Here is a 22892-nt window from a genome sequence, read left to right as displayed (position 1 = left end):
AGGGCTCCAGGGGTGATCCGGGAAACTACAGACCGGTTAGCCTGACTTCAGTGCCAGGAAAAATAGTGGAAAGTGTTCTAAACATCAAAATCACAGAACATATAGAAAGACATGGTTTAATGGAACAAAGTCAGCATGGCTTTACCCAGGGCAAGTCTTGCCTCACAAATCTGCTTCACTTTTTTGAAGGAGTTAATAAACATGTAGATAAAGGGTGAACCCCAGTAGGTGTAGTATATTTGGATTTTCAGAAGGCGTTTGACAAAATTCATCATGTGAGGCTTCTAGGAAAAGTAAAAAGTCATGGGATAGGTGGCAATGTCCTTTCGTGGATTACAAACTGGCTAAAAGACAGGAAACAGAGTAGGAATAAATGGACAGTTTTCTCGTTAGGGAGTAGGCAATGGAGTGCCTCAGGAATCTGTCTTGGGACCTGTAATTTTCAATATATTTATAAATGATCTGGAAAGAAATACGACGAGTGAGATAATCAAATTTGCAGATGATACAAAATTGTTCAGAGTAGTTAAATCACTAGCAGATTGTGATAAATTGCAGGACAACATGAGACTGGAAAATTGGGCATCCAAATGGCAGATTAAATTTAATGTGGATAAGTGCAAGGTGATGCTTAATAGAGAAAAATAACCCATGCTATAGATACACAATGTTAGGTTTCATATTAGGAGCTACCACCCAAGAAAGAGATCTAGGCGTCATAGTGGATAACACATTGAAATCATCTGTTCAGTATGCTGCGGTAGTCAAAAAAGTAAACAGAATGTTGGGGAATTATTAGAAAGAGAATGGTGAATAAAAACGGAAAATGTCATAATGCCTCTATCACTCCATGGTGAGACCGCAGCTTGAATACTGTGTACAATTCTGGTTGCCGCATCTAAAAAAAGATATAGTTTCAATGGAGAAAGTACAGAGAAGGGCAACCAAAATGATAAAGGGAATGGAACAGCTCCCCTATGAGGAAAGACTAAAGAGGTTAGGACTTTTCAGCTTGGAGAAGAGACTGCTGAGGGGGAAATGATATAGGTGTTTAAAATCATGAGAGGTCTAGAATGGGTTAATGTGTATCAGTTATTTACTCTTTTGGATAATAGACTAGGGGGCACTCCATGAAATTAGCATGTGGCACATTTAAAACTAATCGGAGAAAATTCAAAAAATTAAAACTAATCGGAGAAAGTTCTTTTTCACTCAATGCACAATTAAACTCTGGAATTTGTTGCCAGATGATGTGGTTAGTGCAGTTAGTATAGCTGTGTTTAAAAAAGGATTGGATAAGTTCTTGGAGGAGAAGTCCATTACCTGCTATTATTTAAGTTGACTTAGAAAATAGCTACTGCTTTTACTAGCAACAGTAACATGGAATAGGCTTAGTTTTTGGGTACTTGCCCAGGTTCTTATGGCCTGGATTGACCACTGTTGGAAATAAGATGCTGGGCTTGATGGACCCTTGGTCTGACCCAGTATGACATGTTCTTATGTTGGATGCAAGATACTCAGATGAGGAATTGGAAAGGACTCAGACGAGGACTCGGAGACTTACAGGCACTGCCCCTCAGGGCGCCCTACACAGCCGACGTGGGCTGGTCACGGACCACCCTGTCCCACTGCACACCCTACACAACCTGAAGAGACTGGTCATGGACCACGTGGAGAAGTGGGACATGCGCAGGACTGAAGCTCAGGATGACGAAGCAATCCGGTAGTGCTCGAAGACCGATCCAACCAGAAGAGGGCTGCAGCCACTGGAAATTGACACCGGATCAATTTGGATTTACTCCCAGGGAAGGTCAGCTGGAGACTAAGTCCGGGGCAAGGCAAAGCTGAGCCCGGAGCTAGGAGCTAGCGGTACTTTAGGATCAGAACTGGATGGAGGACATCAGGATTCAGAACTTGGAAACATCAGGTCTGGAACATAGGGCATCAGTACAGCAGGACACCGGAACATCAGGGCGTCTGGACATCTAAGGCATCTTGACATCAAGAACCTCTAATGATGAGGACATCAGGGATGTCTGGAACATCGGGGACTTCTGGACAGAGGACATCAGGACAAGGAACATTGGAACATCTAGAGACAAGGAGACGGGATCTGATGAAAGACCAGGACATGGAACGAAGATGAAGACAAAGGTTCAGGAACCACGGGAGAAGACAAATACCAACGAAGAATAGAGTGCCTTGAAGAAGCGAGAGAGGATCACAGAGGTCTCCTGGAAAAAAGAGCTGGAACAGGGAATCCAGGAGCAGTCCAGCTCCATGACTGGCTCCTTGCGAAGGCAAAGACGGACTGAAGGATGGCTCTCTTTATAGGGCTAAAGAGGAAACGCCTCGGGGACATCAGCGTTAGGAGCCCAGGAGGACTGCCCACTGCTGGCCCTTTAAATAGGGCAGAAAGGTGCGGGCCGCACTCCTAGGAAGGGGCAGGACCTTGGAGAGCGGTGTCCTGCCACGAAGGAGGAAGCAGGCCCTGACATGAGCAGCTCCCTGCCGCGAAGAAGTGAGATTAATGGTGGCTCTGTGGTAATACGGGGTTAAAATCACCTCCTCTAGGATTATATATGGGACAGAGAACAAAAAACTGGATACTTTAGCATAGTTATGTTCCAGCCAGCCCTACATCAAAGGAGCCTCCATCCACCCACAAGGTTTGGTCGTCTTCTGCCGTCATTTCTATGTTTCTATAGCCCTGCAGTGTTCCAATATCATGGTTTAACTGGCCTCATAGTTTTGCCTACATAAAGTAGGTTGCACGGATACTAAATAGCATAAACTACTTGAGATGATATAGTAGAAGTAGTAGAAGGCAATGTATAATATTTCCCAGTTAAAGGATGTACAAAAGATCTTACACCAGCCACAACATTGATGCCCTCCTCTTATATTAGCAGTGCATGAATTCTAAAAACATGGCAATACTAATTGACCTGGAAATTTTGAGCTCTTTTAGATGCAAACGATGGTACATGATTTGAAAAAGTCTCTGCACTAAATGCCAGTCTTTTTATAATGTGAACTTTCTGAGATGTACAGACAAATTAAGGTAAAATAGACGGGGGCGATCGAATAAAGCCCTTGCTGTTTGTGAATAATAAATCTGTTTATATAAGAACATAAGAAATTGCCATGCTGGGTCAGACCAAGGGTCCATCAAGCCCAGCATCCTGTTTCCAACAGAGGCCAAAACCAGGCCACAAGAACCTGGCAATTACCCAAACACTAAGAAGATCCCATGCTACTGATGCCAGTAATAGCAGTGGCTATTCCCTAAGTAAACTTGATTAATAGCCATTAATGGACTTCTCCAAGAACTTATCCAAACCTTTTTTGAACCCAGCTACACTAACTGCACTAACCACATTCTCTGGCAACAAATTCCAGAGCTTTATTGTGTGTTGAGTGAAAAAGAATTTTCTCCTATTAGTCTTAAATGTGCTACTTGCTAACTTCATGGAATGCCCCCTAGTCCTTCTATTATTTGAAAGTGTAAATAACCGAGTCACATCTACTCGTTCAAGACCTCTCATGATCTTAAAGACCTCTATCATATCCCCCCTCAGTCATCTCTTCTCCAAGCTGAACAGCCCTAACCTCTTCAGCCTTTCCTCATAGGGGAGCTGTTCCATCCCCTTTTATCATTTTTGTTGCCCTTCTCTGTACCTTCTCCATCGCAACTATATCTTTTTTGAGATGCGGGGACCAGAATTGTACACAGTATTCAAGGTGCGGTCTCACCATGGAGCGATACAGAGGCATTATGACATTTTCTGTTTTATTAATCATTCCCTTCCTAATAATTCCTAACATTCTGTTTGCTTTTTTGACTGCTGCAGCTCATTGAGCTGACAATTTTTAAAGTATTATCCACTATGATGCCTAGATCTTTTTCCTGTGAGGTAGCTCCTAATATGGAACCTAACATCGTGTAATTACAGCAAGGGTTATTTTTCCCTATATGCAACACCTTGCACTTGTCCACATTAAATTTCATCTGCCAATTGGATGCCCAATCTTCCAGTCTTGCAAAGTCCTCCTATAATGTATCACAATCCACTTGTGATTTAACTACTCTGAATAATTTTGTATCATCTGCAAATTTGATAACCTCACTCGTCGTATTCCTTTCCAGATCATTTATATATATATTGAAAAGCACCGGTCCAAGTACAGGCAACCAGGGGAGTTGGAAACCCCTAACTGCTGGTGTTTTGTCCTTGTTTGGCTGGAGGTCCTGATAGCCAAAGGACTGGTTCCCTCAGGATCTCAGAGGTCCCCTACTGAGTCCTTACCATTCTTCCAGGGAAGCATCCTGTTTGTTGTGGTGCCATTAAAGTTTATAAAAAGAAAAAGGGTTGCTTTTTGTTGGAGCAGTCTGGGCACTCATCAGTGAGGGTGTCGGTATAGCAAGAGCTGTCAGTGCTGGATGGAGGTGGAACCTGGGGTGAGTACCCTTCTCCCTCTGTCCTGGGAGTTCGAGGGAGGCCTCGGTCAGGGCGGCGTTCGCAGCAGTGTGGCAGCCGCCAGTGCGGTTTTAGTTTCACTTCAGTGCCGCTCAGGCCAAAGGTACGGAGCTGTGTGTGTGTTTCTTTTTGACATGGCTGCGATATTGTTAGTTTTCCTGTGCTGATCAGGGCTGACTGTTTTGGCGCAGCGCGCTTATCAGTGTGTGGCAACCTGCTGCTGTTCTCTGTTAACTGCGTGATTTATGGTGCCAAAGCTGCATGAGGCGGTCTGCACAGTTTAGTGCTAGGTCCCTGTGCTCAGGCTGCGAAGTGGGGGACGAAAGCTCCTTGGCTGGGACTGCCTTGCATAAGAGGGCCCTCCATTCGTCAGGGACTGCGGCCCCGGGGGACTTTGAGTGCAGTTTTGCCTGCAGGAGAGTGCGTGCAGGAACCCACAGCAGCAAAGAGAGTCCAGGGATTTCCCCCCCCCCCCCACCCCTGTCACCTGCAGTGCAGGAGGGATGGGGTGGGGGAGAGGACTCTGACAGTCTTGATGAGCATGAGTCGGAGGACCTTGACAAGTTCTCGCCGCAGTTTATTCTGCTCCTTCCATAAGGCCTTCCTGGCTAGGAAGGGGATGGGGGTTAAGCGTCCGAAGGAGAGACCACCCCCTTTTTCTTCTAAGGCTCCTAAGGTGGCCCCTTCATGGGGGGGGGGTGTCTGGGGACCTGCTGCGACGCTTGGGCCTAGGTCGTGTAAGTTCGATGGCTGATCCCAGAGATGTTAGTGATTGATGATCTGCTGGAGGACCCTCTGAATTCGCATGGGGCAGATCCAGATGTGGACGCGGATACGCCTCCTAATGCGGATCCAGATGGGAGTAAGGATGATCCAGATGAGTTTCCAGTGTCAGACGGAGATGACCCCAGGGTGGTCTGCTTATTTAAAAAGGAAGAATTGTGTCCCCTTGTTCCTCAGGAGTTGCAGGAACTGGGAGTCAAAGTGACTCAGGAAGACTAGGATAATGAGGGCGTGAATCCAGTCCTGGATGGGGCTGCAGGGTTCTATTAGTGCCTTCTCCTTGCTTAAGATTCGTAAATTGGTGAACCAGGAATGGGACTTTACGGAAGCTTGCCTTAAAGTTGGCAGGGCCATGGCTAGCTGTACCCCCTGATAGAAGAGAACTTGGAGTTTCTGTGACTGCCTAAGGTGGATGCGGTGATGTCGGCGGTTACCAAGAAGACGACCATCCTGGCGGCGGGGGCTGCCGCTCTGAAGGTTGTTCAGGACCACAAGTTGGAAATTCAGTTGAAGTGATTGTTTGAAGCTTCCGCTTTGAGTCTCCGGGCTGCTATTTGTGCCAGGATGATGCAGAGGGCTTGTGTGTGCTGGGTGTAGAAGGCACAGGATCAAGGCTTTTCAGGTGATGTCGGTTCACTCCAATCCTTGAGCCTGGAGGCTAGAGTGGCTTATGTTGCGGATGCGCTTTACAGTTTGGTACACACTTCAGCCAGGAGCATGGTCTTGGCGGTAGCGGCACGCAGGCTGTTGTGCTGCAAAATTGGTCAGTGAATATGTGGTCCAAGGCCCAATTGTATAATCTTCCTTTTAAAAGGGAAGCTTCTTCTTGGGGAGGATTTGGATCAATTGATGAAGACTTTGGGAGAGTCCAAAGGGAACAGGTTGCCGGAGGATAGGAAAACCAATAAGAAGGTTTTTACGGCTCACTCCCATTTTTGGGAGTCATGTAGGTTTCAGTCAGGCAAGTTCTCTTCTAATGCGGGAGTGAAGCAGTCAGTGGGATGACAGCAATTCTTTTGAGGCTCCTGCAGATCTTCCAGGGATGTTGCTGGCCAGGGGCCCGGTGGTGGAAAGTCATCGCAATGAAGCCAGCAACACCTATTCCTCCATAGAAGCAGTATGGGGCAGATTGTCCAGCTTTTACGATGAGTGGGCCAAGATTACCTCAGACCGCTAGGTTCTGAGGTCGTGAGAGATGGTTACGCACTAGAATTTTCTCACCTGGTCAGGGAAGCCTTTCTGGAGTCCCTTGTTGTCTCCTGAAGCAAGCGAGAGGCAGTTGGGGGGGGGTGACTCTGCAGAGGCTGCTACAATTAAATGCGATAATTCCCGACCCGTGGGAAGAGCAGGGATGAGGGAGGTACTCCATTTATTTTGTGGTTCCAAAGAAAGAAGGAATGTTTCGGCCCATTATCGACTTGCAAAAAGTAAACAGGGCCCTGAGGGTTCCTCGTTTTTGAATGGAGACATGAACAGTGATTGCAGCAGTCATTGCCGTCATTGGACTTGATGGGAGGCATACCTGCTTATTCCTATTCGACAGGACCATCAGAAGTTTCTTTGGTTCATGGTGTTGGGCCAACACTTCCAGTTTTGAGCTCTTCCATTCGATTTGGCCACGGTGCCATGAACCTTCATGAAGGTGATGGTGGTCATGATGGCAGCCCTTCATCGAGAGGGGATGTTGGTTTATCCATATCTAGACGATTGGCTCATTTGTGCAAAAACAGAGGAGGCACAGGGTGTTTCGGACTCCGGACAGAGTGGCGAAGTTACAAGTGCAAGTGACGTGTCTGCTTCAACTATCAGTCCAATGGTCTGAGATTATTTACAGGTTCTGGGGTCTATGACTTCCATGTTGGATTTGATTCTGTGGGCCTTTACGCACATGAGACTGTTGTAGAACATGTTTTTGTCCAGGTGGAATCCCTTGTAGGAGGAGTATCCTCTGCCTTAGCCTCTTCTGCAAGAGTCCAGGTCCAGTCTATCGTGTTGGCTGTTGCGTCACAACCTGGAGAAGGGAATGGAGTTGGAGACCCCAGATTGAGTAGTGGTGACCACGGATGTCAGTCTCAAAGGTTTGGGAGCAGAGTGGCGTGAGGTGGTTGGCCCAAGGGCTTTGGTCAGCGGAGGTGGGGTCCTGGTCCGTTGCCTGGAAACAAGGGCAGGCTGACGGGCACTGGAGACCTTCCTTCCCTGGGTCAGAGGCAGAATGGTTCGTGTCCTCTCAGACAATGCGACAATGGCATACATCAACAGCAAAGCATAACAAGTCAAGCGGTGCTCTGGAAGCGCGACAGTTGTTTGTTTGGGCGGAACTCCATTTAGAGAGAATAGTGGCTTCGCATGTCGTGGGTGCAAACAATGTGCAGGCGGATTTTCTTAGCAGGCAGCAATTGGATCCATGGGAATGGGAGTTGTCCCCGGATGCATGGAATTGCATTTGTGCCAGATGGGGTGTCCCCCAGTTGGCCAATGCCAAGACGGCAAGGTTTTTCAGCCACAGATGAGAAGCAGGCGCAGTGGGGTTGGATTCTCTGGTGTGTCCCCTGCTGATGGGGAGACTTCTGTATGTGTGTTTCCTCTATGGCCTCTTGTCAGGCGAGTTCTGTGGCACATAGAGTTGCATCTGGGGTCGGTGCTGGCCACAGCGCCCTTGGTTCGCTGATCTCATGCATCTTGCAGTAGATGGAACCCTCAGGTTGGCCCATCTGCCACATCTGCTTCAGCAAGGTCCCATATTTTCCGATCAGGAGGGGATCACTTCTGTCTCATGGCTTGGATTTTGAAAGGCGGCAGCTACATCTGAAAGGCTATTCGGAACATGTCATTTCTACCCTGCTCCAGGTTCAGAAACTCACTACTTCTCTGGCATATGTCAGGGTTTGGAGAGTCTGAGTCATGGTGCCTAAAGCAGAGCTTGGATCCTTTGTCTGTAAAAGTTCCTCAGATTTTGGGTTTTTTTGCAGGAGGGATTGTCTATGGGTCTGTCCCATAGTTCTCTTCACATTCAGGTATCCACTTTGGGTTCCCTTAGGGGTAATATGTGGGAGAAGTCTTTGGACTCTCATCCTGATGTGGTTTGATTCCTGAAGGGGAATGAAGCATTTGTGGCCTCCGGTGCAGAATTTGTGTCCAAATTGGAACCTCAATTTAGTTCTGCGAGTGCTCTGTGCTGCGATTTTGAGTCTTTGAGAAGGGTGACATTGAAGGATCTGACTTTGAAGGCAGTGTTTCTGGTGGCCATATGATCTGCCAAGCGGATTTAGGAATTACAGGCGCTATTGTGCAGGGACGCTTTCCTACAAATTTCTAATGATGGGGTCACGTTGCAGACGATCCCCTCCTTTTTGTTGAAGGTGGTGTCCTCTCTTCATGGCAATCAGACAGTGGATCTTCTGACATTTCCGGAGTGGTCTAGGACTTCTCCACAGGAGAGAGTTGCATCTGTTGGATGTTAGGCGGACTCTGTTGCAGTATTTGGAGATCACTAATTCCTTTCTGCGGTCAGATCACCTTTTTGACTTGTTCGGTGGCTCGAGGAAAGGAGACGCCTGAAAGGCCACGATTGCTTGTTGGCTGAAGGAGGCCATTTGCTCTGTTTTATATTTGTAAAGTGCACAGGATTCCAGTAGGGCTGAAAGCGCATTCTACAAGAGCACAGGCGACCTCTTGGGCAGTGTCAGTTGCTATCTCCTCAGGAGATTTGTAGAGTGGCGGTGTAGTCCTCATGTCATACTTTCACCAGTCATTGCCGTTTTAGATGTGAGGGGCGCAGGAGGATGTGTTCTTTGGTGAGAGTGTGTTGCTTGCGGGTCTTTCAGGTTCCCGCCCAGTTTAGGGGTGCTTGGATACATCCCACTTGTCTGGACTGATCTGGGTATGAACAGGAAAGGAAAATTGGTTCTCCTGCTAATTTTCGTTCCTGTAATACCACAGATCAGTATGGAGACCCTCCCCATCGCTGCTGATAGACTGCTTCCTAATAGCTGGTTTATCATATCTCAAGGGGTTTTTTGCAGTTTGTACATGTGGTTTCTGGAGATGAGAGATGCTCCAGTGCAGGGGATTCTAACCCTGCTTTACTTGTTCACCCTGGAGAGGGTTTTAAGTTCTAATCTTTGGCTTGGGTACAGGTCAATACTGAGGGACTGCAAGTGGCACTCTCTGTTATGTAGCAGTGCCTCAAAGTTTTTGTTCTCTGCCTCCATCTGCTGGTATGAATGCAAAACCCACTTATCTGGACTGATCTGTGGTATTACAGGAACGAAAATTAGCAGGTAAGAACCAATTTTCCTATTTGCTACCAAATGTCTTGGATGAAAACTCTCAAAATAGAGCAAATGATTCCTATCTGTTGGCTTAGTATACAGATTCGTAGAAAAATAGCCCTCATTATAACCTATCCACATATCCAAAAAAGGATTGTGATACCTATCCATAATATATGTGAATCTAAGATTTACATCCCGAGAATTTAAAAAACCTCAAAAATCCATTTGAGAACCCCGCCACAACAAGAAGACATCAATAAAGTATAACCACAATGGAATCTGATCCCAAAATGGCAATGCATACACTCATCTATTTTCATGGCCCCCATTGCTGTACCCTTTATCTGTTTATACATATCTCTGTTAAATTCAAAATAGTTTTCAGTTAAAGCCACCAATGTTAAAACAGCCAAAATAGACGTGGAAGCTCTACACGGAGATTCACAAGAATCCAAATAGTCTCCAACTGGCAAATATCGGAATAGAGTGACTCTATATTCAATTCTACTAACCGTATTTCCCCTATAACAGATGGAATATTGCAGATTCACTCAATTATGTGAGATGAATCCCAGACATAAGCCTGGCTGACAAAATGCTGCAAGAACTTGTCCACAAATCTGGAAAGTGGCACAAGCACTGAATTAAGACCAGAAGCAATGGATCTACCTGGAGTTTTTTCCAGATTCTTGTGTACCTTGGGGAGACTATAAAAGCAATGTTATACATAGATGTTGCCCAATCAAGAGACACTTCTCTTGAAGTAATAACATCCAGATCAAAAGTATCATTGACCATTAAAGAAATCATACCAATGAGCCTAGGAATTGTCCAACGCTCAACTTTAGATAAATTTAGATGACTAAAATGTTTGGAAATTTCTAAAGCCAATAAGTCCTGGAGGATACCATGTAGAAGGACGCATCAAAACAAAATCACCAGCCGAAACATTCTTGGAAAAACAAATGCAAATTTAAAGATCTGAAAAATGTAAATAAGTTTGCAACATAAATGGGTCATGAAGGTTGTAGGAGAAAAGGATAAACACATAAGAACATGCCATGCTGGGTCAGACCAAGGGTCCATCAAGCCCAGCATCCTGTTTCCAACAGTGGCCAGTCCAGGCCTTAAGAACCTGGCAAGTACCCAAAAACTGTCTATTCCATGTTACTGTTGCTAGTAATAGCAGTGGCTATTTTCTAAGTCAACTTAATAGCAGGTATTGGACTTCTCCTCCAAAAACCTATCCAAACCTTTTTTAAACCCAGCTACACTAACCCCTCCCCAAAACCCTGGATTCCACAAGTGAAATGGGATGTGAATATAAATTAAGAAGGATCCAAAATTTCAGGTACTTACCGGGGTCTGGCCTGCAGCCTGATTTGAGGACTGACCTCTGGGTTTCCACTGTGCCCTGTGGAGTTAATGTAAAAAAGGGTGGAACATGCATATCCTCTTCTGATGAATCATCTGAAGATGAATCAAATTTGACCATCTTGCGGGATTTAAACGGATGAGTACTTGGACATCCAGGGATATACAAAACCTTGTTGGTAATCCCCTTAGTCACGTCTAAACTTCAGTTTGAAAGCTTCCAACTCAGATTTAAGACTCCATGGAACAAAGATACTCATCATGGCGTACTTCAAACTGGTCAATTACCATTAATTGCTTCAAACCTTCCACTTTCAATTCAAGATTTTTACAAACATCTAACACTGATGACTGAGTGGTCTCTATAGTTAGGGTCATTAGATCCATCCTACGTATATTTAATTTTTTGTTTTGACGAGATATAAAGGCCTCATTTTCAGAAAACAAATGAGGCTCCTTAATATGTAAACCCCATGGAATTCTCTTAATTCATAGATATTCAGTTAGTGTAGAAGCGTGGAGGTCAGACCGAATTAAGCACTTACGTAAACGAGTAAGATGGGTCCATTGGCAACTGAACATTTGTATCAACATTCTGAAAAAGAGTCATGTCCAATAAAGAAGATAATGCTTCATCAGAATAAGTAAAAATGACAGCTTTGTGCATTTGGTTTAGTAACCAATTATTTGTTTTCTGTTGGTACAATATGACAGAGGTAGTCATATTGTACCAACAGAAAACAAATAATTGGTTACTAAACCAAATGCACAAAGCCAAGAGAAATGCAAAGAGATTTTCACTGAATCAACCTGTTAAAAAGTATTCATTTATTACAGTTTTAATATTTGCAAACCCAAAACAAATAAGGACCTTCATTTTTGTTTTTTATTTGTTTTCATTTTCCTATGAATTTATCAGGGTTTATTATGTCAAGAACAAAACAAAAAAAATCAGTGAAAAATGTGACTAATTATTGTGGGTAAATATTGGAGTTTAGTTTGGAGAGAAGCCAGTACAATGCTCACTCATTCAGAAGCATCCCTATCTGCTTGCATGCCCTAGCATGCCCCTTTCTCTCTCCACACCCTAAGAAGCTCCCTCTTCCCTTCCCACTCCCCACTGCACCAGCATTACTCCTTACTGGTGCTGCTCCAGCAGCAGCTTCCTGAGGCTTCTGCGCTCTGCACTTCTGCTTTTGTGCCGGGCAGCTTCAAATGCGACACCATGCAGCAGGCACTTTGGATGCTAGAGGGGAAGGAGGAGCAGGCGCTTTCGTTGGTGGGTGCTGAGACTTGAAATGCTGTAGGTGCTTTGGCCCATGCTGGCTGCTAGCAGTTGCTGGAAACCTTGAGACACTGCTTCTGCAGCACTGGAGCTGCTCTTTAAATCAGTCTGAAAGGGTAAAAACGAGTGGTCCTAGTTATAACTTGTTCTTTCTGCCATTCCTTCACTGTGGTAATGGTACATGTTATGACCTGTCCTTTCTCCTCATAGTTTGATGGGACACACATTGTCAGTGGCTCGCTGGACACCTCAATCCGAGTCTGGGATGTGGAAAGTGGAAATTGTTTGCATACACTTATGGGCCACCAGTCCCTCACCAGTGGCATGGAACTCAGACACAGCACTTTGGTCTCTGGTAACGCAGACTCCACTGTAAAAATCTGGGACATCAAAACCGGACAGTGCTTACAGACACTGCAGGGTAAGTGATAGCGGGGGAAGAAGGGGCAGGGCTCACAGACATTACAGGGGTTAGTGTGTAGGGAGGGGTGGTGCTTACAGACATTACAGGGTGTTAGTGTGTAGGGAGGGGCGGTGCTTACAGACATTACAGGGGTTAGTGTGTAGGGAGGGGCGGTGCTTACAGACATTGCAGGGTGTTAGTGTGTAGGGAGGGGCGGTGCTTACAGACATTACAGGGTGTTAGTGTGTAGGGAGGGGGCGGTGGCTTACAGACATTACAGGGTGTTAGTGTGTAGGGAGGGGCGGTGCTTACAGGCATTACAGGGTGTTAGTGTGTAGGGAGGGGCGGTGCTTACAGACATTACAGGGTGTTAGTGTGTAGGGAGGGGCGGTGCTTACAGACATTACAGGGTGTTAGTGTGTAGGGAGGGGCGGTGCTTACAGACATTACAGGGGGTTAGTGTGTAGGGAGGGGCGGTGCTTACAGACATTGCAGGGTGTTAGTGTGTAGGGAGGGGCGGTGCTTACAGACATTACAGGGTGTTAGTGTGTAGGGAGGGGCGGTGCTTACAGACATTACAGGGTGTTAGTGTGTAGGGAGGGGCGGTGCTTACAGGCATTACAGGGTGTTAGTGTGTAGGGAGGGGCGGTGCTTACAGACATTACAGGGGTTAGTGTGTAGGGAGGGGTGGTGCTTACAGACATTACAGGGTGTTAGTGTGTAGGGAGGGGCGGTGCTTACAGACATTACAGGGTGTTAGTGTGTAGGGAGGGGCGGTGCTTACAGACATTACAGGGGTTAGTGTGTAGGGAGGGGCGGTGCTTACAGACATTGCAGGGTGTTAGTGTGTAGGGAGGGGCGGTGCTTCAGACATTACAGGGTGTTAGTGTGTAGGGAGGGGCGGTGCTTACAGACATTACAGGGTGTTAGTGTGTAGGGAGGGGCGGTGCTTACAGGCATTACAGGGTGTTAGTGTGTAGGGAGGGGCGGTGCTTACAGACATTACAGGGTGTTAGTGTATAGGGAGGGGGCGGTGCTTACAGACATTACAGGGTGTTAGTGTGTAGGGAGGGGGCGGTGCTTACAGACATTACAGGGTGTTAGTGTGTAGGGAAGGGGCAGTGCTTACAGACATTACAGGGTGTTATTGTGTAGGGAGGGGGCGGTGCTTACAGACATTACAGGGGTTAGTGTGTAGGGAGGGGCGGTGCTTACAGACATTACAGGGGTTAGTGTGTAGGGAGGGGCAGTGCTTACAGACATTACAGGGTGTTAGTGTGTAGGGAAGGGCGGTGCTTACAGACATTACAGGGTGTTAGTGTGTAGGGAAGGGCGGTGCTTACAGACATTACAGGGGTTATTGTGTAGGGAGGGGTGGTGCTTACAGACATTACAGGGTGTTAGTGTGTAGGGAAGGGCGGTGCTTACAGACATTACAGGGGTTATTGTGTAGGGAGGGGCGGTGCTTACAGACATTACAGGGGTTAGTGTGTAGGGAGGGGCGGTGCTTACAGACATTACAGGGTGTTAGTGTGTAGGGAAGGGGCGGTGCTTACAGACATTACAGGGTGTTATTGTGTAGGGAGGGGCCGTGCTTACAGAAATTACAGGGGTTAGTGTGTAGGGAGGGGCGGTGCTTACAGATATTGCAGGGTAAGTGATAGTGGGGAAGGAAGGGGGTGGGGATTGCAGACACTGCAAGGTAAGCGAAAGTGGGGAAGGAAGGGGCAGTGCTTACACACTGCAGGGTAAGTGATAGCGGGGGGAGAAAGGGCAGGGCTTACAGACACTGTAGGGTAAGTGAAAGTGGGGAAGGAAGAGGCAGAGCTTACAGACACTGCAGGGTAAGTGAAAGTGGGGAAGGAAGGGGCAGGGCTTACAGGCACTGCTGGGTTAGCAAAAGTGGGGAAAGAAGGAAGGGGCTTGCAGACACTGCCGGGTAAGTGATAGGCAGGAATTGGGCAGTGTTTACATGCACTGCAGAGTAAGTGTTGGTGTACAGGGAGGGGTGGTGCTTACATGCACTGAGGGTAAGTGTTAGTGTGCAGGGAGATACAATGCTTACAGACACTGCAGGGTTAGTGTGGAGGGGGAGAGACTGCAGGTTGTCAGTGTGTAGGGTGGAGCGATGCTTACAAACACTGCAGGGTAAATGATAGGCAGGGATAGGGAAGTGCTTACAGACACTGCAGTGTTAGTATATAGAGAGGGTCAGTGGTTAGACACAGCGGGGTAACTGGTAGGCAGGGAGGGGTGGTGCTTACAGGCACTGCAGGGTGAGTGGTGTGTAGGAAGGGGCGGTGCTTACACTGCAGGGTGAGTGGTGTGTAGGAAGGGATGGTGCTTACAGGCACTGCAGGGTAAGTGGTGTGTAGGAAGGGACGGTGCTTACAGGCACTGCAGGGTGAGTGGTGTGTAGGAAGGGGCGGTGCTTACACTGCAGGGTGAGTGGTGTGTAGGAAGGGATGGTGCTTACAGGCACTGCAGGGTAAGTGGTGTGTAGGAAGGGGCAGTGCTTACAGGCACTGCAGGGTAAGTGGTGTGTAGGAAGGGAAGGTGCTTACAGGCACTGCAGGGTAAGTGGTGTGTAGGAAGGGGCGGTGCTTACAGGCACTGCAGGGTAAGTGGTGTGTAGGAAGGGAAGGTGCTTACAGGCACTGCAGGGTGAGTGGTGTGTAGGAAGGGGCGGTGCTTACAGGCACTGCAGGGTGGGTGGTGTGTAGGAAGGGGCGGTGCTTACAGGCACTGCAGGGTAAGTGGTTTGTAGGAAGGGACAGTGCTTACAGGCACTGCAGGGTAAGTGGTCTGTAGGAAGGGATGGTGCTTACAGGCACTGCAGGGTAAGTGGTGTGTAGGAAGGGAAGGTGCTTACAGGCACTGCAGGGTAAGTGGTGTGTAGGAAGCGGCGGTGCTTACAGGCACTGCAGGGTAAGTGGTTTGTAGGAAGGGCCGGTGCTTACAGGCACTGCAGGGTGATTGGTGTGTAGGAAGGGGCAGTGCTTACAGGCACTGCAGGGTAAGTGGTGTGTAGGAAGGGGCGGTGCTTACAGGCACTGCAGGGTAAGTGGTCTGTAGGAAGGGACGGTGCTTACACTGCAGGGTGAGTGGTGTGTAGGAAGGGGCGGTGCTTACACTGCAGGGTGAGTGTGTAGGAAGGGGCGGTGCTTACAGTCACTGCAGGGTGAGTGGTGTGTAGGAAGGGGCGGTGCTTACAGGCACTGCAGGGTGAGTGGTGTGTAGGAAGGGGCGGTGCTTACAGGCACTGCAGGGTGAGTGGTGTGTAGGAAGGGGCGGTGCTTACAGCCACTGCAGGGTAAGTGGTGTGTAGGAAGGGGCGGTGCTTACACTGCAGGGTGAGTGTGTAGGAAGGGGCGGTGCTTACAGTCACTGCAGGGTGAGTGGTGTGTAGGAAGGGGCGGTGCTTACAGTCACTGCAGGGTAAGTGGTGTGTAGGAAGGGGCGGTGCTTACACTGCAGGGTGAGTGGTGTGTAGGAAGGGGCGGTGCTTACAGGCACAATAGATTAAAAATGGAAGGGAGGGGGCAATGCTTGGAGACTGCAGGAAAGTAGGTGGGCGATATTTATTTTATTAAAAATCTTCTATACTGCTTTCTCAATTAAAAATAAATATCCCCTTGATGTGCATTGTAATACATCTATTTAAAGTATTTAAAGTTCAAGGTTTTTATTGAGAATATTGTTTATTACGCTACGTTATGCCTTTCACACTTTGTTAATTGTAAACCGGGTTGATGTGATGCCTGTCATGAAACTCGGTATAACAAAAACAATAAATAAATAAATAAATAAAATAAATCTAAGTTCCATTATAACTTATGGATCCTTGGATTGTTTCCTTACAAAGCTTTACTTTGGTGTATACCTTAAAATTATAAAGGGCTAGAAAATAGATGTCCAAAGCGATGAACAACTTAAAATACAAAAGCACTGATATAACAATACACTCTCACACAGATGCAATCTGTTACCCTCAACCATTCAGATTAATAAACCACAACATTACTCAGAGGAAGAGGGCAGTACTAACACCTGCTTCCAGACAGTGCAAGGTGATGGGAGGGAGGGGGCATTGTTTACAGATATTGTGCAGGATAAGGGATAGTGGGGAGGGGGTGGGTGCTTCCAGACAGTGCAAGGTGATGGGAGGGAGGGGCATTGTTTACAGATATTGTGCAGGATAAGGGATAGTGGAGAGGGGGAGAGTGGTGTTAGACACTGCAGGGTGATGGGAGGGAGGGGACATTGTTTACAGATATTGTGCAGGATAAGGGATAGTGGGGAGGGGGAGAGTGGTGTTACAGACAGTGCAGGTTGATGGGAGGGAGGGGCATTGTTTACAGATATTGTGCAGGATAAGGGATAGTGGGGAGGGGGAGAGTGGTGTTACAGACAGTGCAGGTTGATGGGAGGGAGGGGCATTGTTTACAGATATTGTGCAGAATAAGGGATAGTGGGGAGGGGGAGGGTGGTGTTACAGACAGTGCAGGGTGATGGGAGGGAGGGGGCATTGTTTACAGATATTGTGCAGGATAAGGGATAGTGGGGAGGGGGAGAGTGGTGTTACAGACACTGCAGGGTGATGGGAGGGAGGGGGCATTGTTTACAGATATTGTGCAGGATAAGGGATAGTGGGGAGGGGGAGGGTGGTACAGACAGTGCAGGGTGATGGGAGGGAGGGGACATTGTTTACAGATATTGTGCAGGATAAGGGATAGTGAGGAGGGGGAGGGTGGTGTTACAGACAGTGCAGGGTGATGGGAGGGAGGGGGCATTGTTTACAGATATTGTGCAGGATAAGGTATAGTGGGGAGGGGGAGGGTGGTGTTACAGACACTGCAGGGTGATGGGAGGGAGGGGCATTGTTTACAGATATTGTGCAGGATAAGGGATAGTGGGGAGGGGGAGAGTGGTGTTACAGACACTGCAGGGTGATGGGAGGGAGGGGGCATTGTTTACAGATATTGTGCAGGATAAGGGATAGTGAGGAGGGGGAGGGTGGTGTTACAGACACTGCAGGGTGATGGGAGGGAGGGGCATTGTTTACAGATATTGTGCAGGATAAGGGATAGTGGGGAGGGGGAGAGTGGTGTTACAGACAGTGCAGGGTGATGGGAGGGGGCATTGTTTACAGATATTGTGCAGGATAAGGGATAGTGAGGAGGGGGAGGGTGGTGTTACAGACAGTGCAGGGTGATGGGAGGGAGGGGGCATTGTTTACAGATATTGTGCAGGATAAGGGATAGTGGGGAGGGGGAGAGTGGTGTTACAGACACTGCAGGGTGATGGGAGGGAGGGGGCATTGTTTACAGATATTGTGCAGGATAAGGGATAGTGGGGAGGGGGAGGGTGGTACAGACAGTGCAGGGTGATGGGAGGGAGGGGACATTGTTTACAGATATTGTGCAGGATAAGGGATAGTGAGGAGGGGGAGGGTGGTGTTACAGACAGTGCAGGGTGATGGGAGGGAGGGGGCATTGTTTACAGATATTGTGCAGGATAAGGTATAGTGGGGAGGGGGAGGGTGGTGTTACAGACACTGCAGGGTGATGGGAGGGAGGGGCATTGTTTACAGATATTGTGCAGGATAAGGGATAGTGGGGAGGGGGAGAGTGGTGTTACAGACACTGCAGGGTGATGGGAGGGAGGGGGCATTGTCTACAGATATTGTGCAGGATAAGGGATAGTGAGGAGGGGGAGGGTGGTGTTACAGACACTGCAGGGTGATGGGAGGGAGGGGCATTGTTTACAGATATTGTGCAGGATAAGGGATAGTGGGGAGGGGGAGAGTGGTGTTACAGACACTGCAGGGTGATGGGAGGGAGGGGGCATTGTTTACAGATATTGTGCAGGATAAGGGATAGTGGGGAGGGGGAGAGTGGTGTTACAGACAGTGCAGGGTGATGGGAGGGAGGGGCATTGTTTACAGATATTTTGCAGGATAAGGGATAGTGGGGAGGGGGATAGTGGTGTTACAGACACTGCAGGGTGATGGGAGGGAGGGGGCATTGTTTACAGATATTGTGCAGGATAAGGGATAGTGGGGAGGGGGAGAGTGGTGTTACAGACACTGCAGGGTGATGGGAGGGAGGGGCATTGTTTACAGATATTGGGCAGGATAAGGGATAGTGGGGAGGGGGAGGGTGGTGTTACAGACACTGCAGGGTGATGGGAGGGAGGGGCATTGTTTACAGATATTGGGCAGGATAAGGGATAGTGGAGAGGGGGAGGGTGCAGGGTGATGGGAGGGGGGGAGGGTGATTAAATATTGCAGAGTAAGGGGTAGTAGGGGGAGGGGGTGAGGGTGTGGTGCTTATGCGTCCTGTAGTGTGTTGGGAGGGACAGGGTGCTGGTTACAGTTATTAGTGATAGTGGGGAGGGAGGGTGATAGACACGCACTGTAGGGTAAGTTATGGTGGAGGGTGTGACTTTCCCTGGGGGAGAGTGTTGGGTGGGTGGGCCTTTTCTCATCTCTCTCCTCTCTCTGCCCCATGCAGGCCCTCAGAAGCACCAGAGTGCTGTCACCTGCCTGCAGTTCAGCTCCAAGTTTGTGGTCACCAGCTCGGACGATGGCACCGTGAAGCTCTGGGACTTGAAGACTGGTGAATTCATCCGCAACCTGGTGGCGCTGGAGAGTGGTGGGAGTGGCGGCGTGGTCTGGAGGATCCGGGCCTCCAACACAAAGCTGGTGTGTGCGGTGGGCAGTAGGAACGGGACGGAGGAGACCAAGTTACTGGTGCTGGACTTCGATGTGGATATGAAATGAGACTGGAACTCCTGTTTTAGGGACGGGCACCGCTCTCTCCCCCTCTCTCATCATGTCCCAGCTTCTCTGGCTCCTCTTTCCTCTCTCTCTCCCTACCCATACTCTCTCTCTCTTTGACATTCTCCAGCTAGCTCTGCTCCTCCTCTCCCAGACCTCCCCCCCCCCCCTCTCTGACCTTCTCCTCCCTCTCTGACCTCCTTCTCCTCCTCCTCTCTCAGACCTCCTTCTCCTCCTCTCTCAGACCTCCTCCTCCTCCTCTCTCAGACATCCCCCTCCCTGCTTTCCCCCTCTCACAAGGAGCACTCAGTAATCCCTTCTCTTCCCACTGGAGATCATTGACTGCTGCAATCCGACGGGAGCTGCCATGACTTGAATTTCATTTCCTGCATCCTCACCGTGTGCCAGAGCATTCCCCATAGGGGTAGGGATGTGTGTTTTAGCTGCTCCGAGACCCTTGGGGGAGAGGGCTCCGTCTTTGTCCCTGGAACATCTCGTCTGCTTGAACACACTGAATCCTTTTCTCTGACTCCGGGTGTATCTTCTATGCCCGTCAAGAACTGAGCCATCCCTGGTCCTGCGTGGGAGCCCAGAAATGATGCTGGAAGGTCTCTCGTGCCACGTGATCATTTGCAAGATCTTATTAGACACGGAGCCAGACCCCAGAAGGAGGCCCTTGCTGCTTGCACGGCGAGTGTGTGCAAAAGAAGCCGTGATTCTCCCCTTTCCTTTGTACAACCCTAGTGTTTATTTAATGAAGACATTCAGAGGGCGGCCCACGGTGCGAAGAGTGACTGTGTACAGTTCTGTATAGAGAGAAGGCATGTTTTATACATATATATAATATATATATAAATATATTTATGTACACTGACGGAGTGAGCACGCTGGCATTCTCCGCAGCAGCAGCGCGGTCTCTTTCTTTCCAGAGTGGTAGGTTTGGATGTGAACAGAGCTAGAGAGTCTGCAAATCCTTCCTGATGACCTTGGGGGGGTGTGAGAGGCTCCTGGTCGCAGGAGGGAAGGGGGGGGGGGGGGTGTGCCTTAGTGCTCTGCTGTAGAAGGGACGGGGTGAGGCACTTACTGGCCCTCCTGTGCTCATGGTAGCATTGCCTCCACTTTAGGAAGCTTTGAAGAATCAGAGCAAAACTAAAAACTGTTTTGAGTCTATTTTGAAAAGCAGCCCCAGCTCAGCTAGCTCCCCGTGAACGAATCCTGAGCAGCGTCACTCTGCGTCAGTCGCCCCTCCGTCTCCTGGTCCTGAGTATATCCAGCGGCTGCGTGCCAGGGGGAATCTGCTGCAGTATCTCATAGGGAAGCCAAGAGGCATTTCAACATTTTGGCGTGACGGTGGTGGATCTGACTCCCCCTCCCCCCCACAAGCCAGTGAGGGGGAACTGGTGATACAGTTCAGCAGGGTCCAAGCACAAGAGTGGAGGGGAAATGAATGACTTAGCTGTGATGTCTCACGACCTGAGGGAAGGAGTGTGGTCAAGAGATGCAGCAGTGCCAATAGGGGGAGAGGTGGGAGAGGGCTGCAGCACTGTCACAGTGAGGGAGGGTGCTGCTTATGTCCTTGAAGGGCACCTCTTAAATTTGGTTTCATCAATTCTACCCTTGGTACAGATGTCCAGTCAGAAAGGCAGCAGCCGGTACTGCCTGTCGATTTAATGAACCCTCACTTTCCTTGTCACTGCAGCAGGGTCCTGGCAGGAGAGGCTGAAGTAATGCCCCAACACAGGGTGCTGGTGGGTGCACAGACCCCAGTGTGAGGGCATAGACCCCAACATGCATACACCGAGGTGGTTTCTGAGCACAAATTGCAGTATGCAGAGGTGTGTGTGGGCATCCGTGGCAGCTTACACAGAGATGAGAGTGAGGGAACAGACCACAACATGCATGCACAGAGGTGTGTTTGTGAGCAAAACTGCAGCATGCACAGAGTTGTGTGTCTGTGTATGAAAGCACAGTCCACTGCGTTCGTGCACAGATTGCAGTGTGAGGGCACAGATTGCAGCATGCATGCACAGAGGTGTGTTTGTGAGCAAAACAGCATGCACAGAGTTGTGTGTCTGTGTATGAAAGCACAGTTCACTGCGGGCATGCACAGATTGCAGTGTGAGGGCACCGCTGGCAGCATACATGCAGAAGGTGGTGTGAACACAAACTAGAGCATATATGCAGAAAAGTGTGTGAGCACAGATTTCAGGGGGTGTGAGCACAGACTGCAGAGTGCATGCACAGAGATGTGTGCATGAGAGCACAGACTGCAGCATGGGGGAGGGGGGTATGAGCACAGACTGCAGAGTGCATGCACAGAGATGAGTGAGCGCTTTTGAGCATTCATTGCCCAGAGAAGAGAGGCTGAATCATCACCAATGCTCTAAACTATTGATTCCTTCTTGTGTTGGGCTGGCCTGTCTCTTCCATTGTGTGTTTGGAGTGAGTGCACTGTGAAAGAAGTAATTCTGTGCATAGTAGAGAATCACCACGAGGTGTGGATTCAGGGAATACGTGCGTGAGTGTCACATGTGATGTGGCGGATTTAGTGTTGTTGCAGTGTGAATACAATGCAGATATGAATGGGAAGGGGACTTGGGAAACTTGAATTTTGTACACCTTGTTATAAAATGCTCAGCAAGATTGAGTCTTGGTTTTTCCTTTCTTTCTTGGGTTGGAGCTGGTGCAGCTTCCCTCCAGGATGAGGAATTTAGAAGGTGGGGATGACATAAGCTGACTGTACCTGTGAGGAGAGGCTCTGCAGTATCACAAGAGATTGCTGGAGAACAAGCTTTATAGCAATACAGTATTTCTTTTCACACATTTTTGAAAAATGTTCTCCACTGGGATCCCTGTAGCTTTTCCCACTGCTATCTGCAAATGTCCCACAAGCATCGGGGGTAGTACTGTGGTTTGAAAGGAGATTAGTAAGAGTTTTAATTATGGTGGCTGGAAGGCAGTGAATTCCTGGATAGACTCACAAGGAAGCGGCTGTCATTCCCTTACTCAAGCAGCCTCATTATCGCTGAATGAACAGGCAGAGAATGCAGTGTCGGATTGGAAATTGAAGTTTTCCTAGCGTGTAGCAGATGAACTCAGGACCAATGAGTATAGTGTACTCCTGATAGCAGTTGGAGACGGATCAGATTTCAATCTGACGTCAGCCCTAGTACATATACCCCTGCAGGAAGTGCAGCTCTTCAGTATTTTCCATCTCCAGAGCAGTTAGGGACTCTGTGCACGCTCGCACAGCGTTAGAGTAATTTTACCAAAGAAAACCAAAATAAGAAGAAATCTTACCTCTACAGATGAGCCCCGCTCTCCTGCGTTGACACCCATTGGGTCCCTTCCCGAGGTGATTTCCGTGATCCCTCGGAGGTAAGCCTCGGTCCGGTGGCCGACCCTCTGTAGGGACCTAGCCCCTGACATCGGGTGAGGCTGAGAGGCAGCGGGTACAACTTCGAGCGCGGCAGTGAAGGTATTTTCCCTCTCCCCCCGCAGCCGGAGACAG

At 48.6% G+C, this 22892-nt stretch overlaps 1 protein-coding gene across 3 annotated transcripts in view; it reads left to right on the top strand.

Annotated features, from left to right (window-relative positions):
* The window catches only part of LOC115091734 (F-box/WD repeat-containing protein 7-like), a 137822-nt gene extending 117567 nt beyond the window's left edge, over positions 1 to 20255 (top strand). For all 3 annotated transcript variants that reach the window (XM_029601898.1, XM_029601897.1, XM_029601899.1), the window contains 2 exons: positions 12408 to 12618; positions 19116 to 20255. In XM_029601898.1, coding sequence (XP_029457758.1) covers positions 12408 to 12618; positions 19116 to 19384 — 480 coding nt within the window. In that variant the 3' untranslated portion in view covers positions 19385 to 20255. The remainder of the gene's footprint in view (positions 1 to 12407; positions 12619 to 19115) is intronic.
* Positions 20256 to 22892: the final 2637 nt, after the last annotated feature.

Source organism: Rhinatrema bivittatum, chromosome 5, assembly GCF_901001135.1.
Source record: "Rhinatrema bivittatum chromosome 5, aRhiBiv1.1, whole genome shotgun sequence".
Classification (NCBI taxonomy): Eukaryota; Metazoa; Chordata; class Amphibia; order Gymnophiona; family Rhinatrematidae; genus Rhinatrema; species Rhinatrema bivittatum.
The sequence above is the reverse complement of the archived record's forward strand: the minus strand, read 5'-3'. Positions and strand labels throughout refer to the sequence as shown.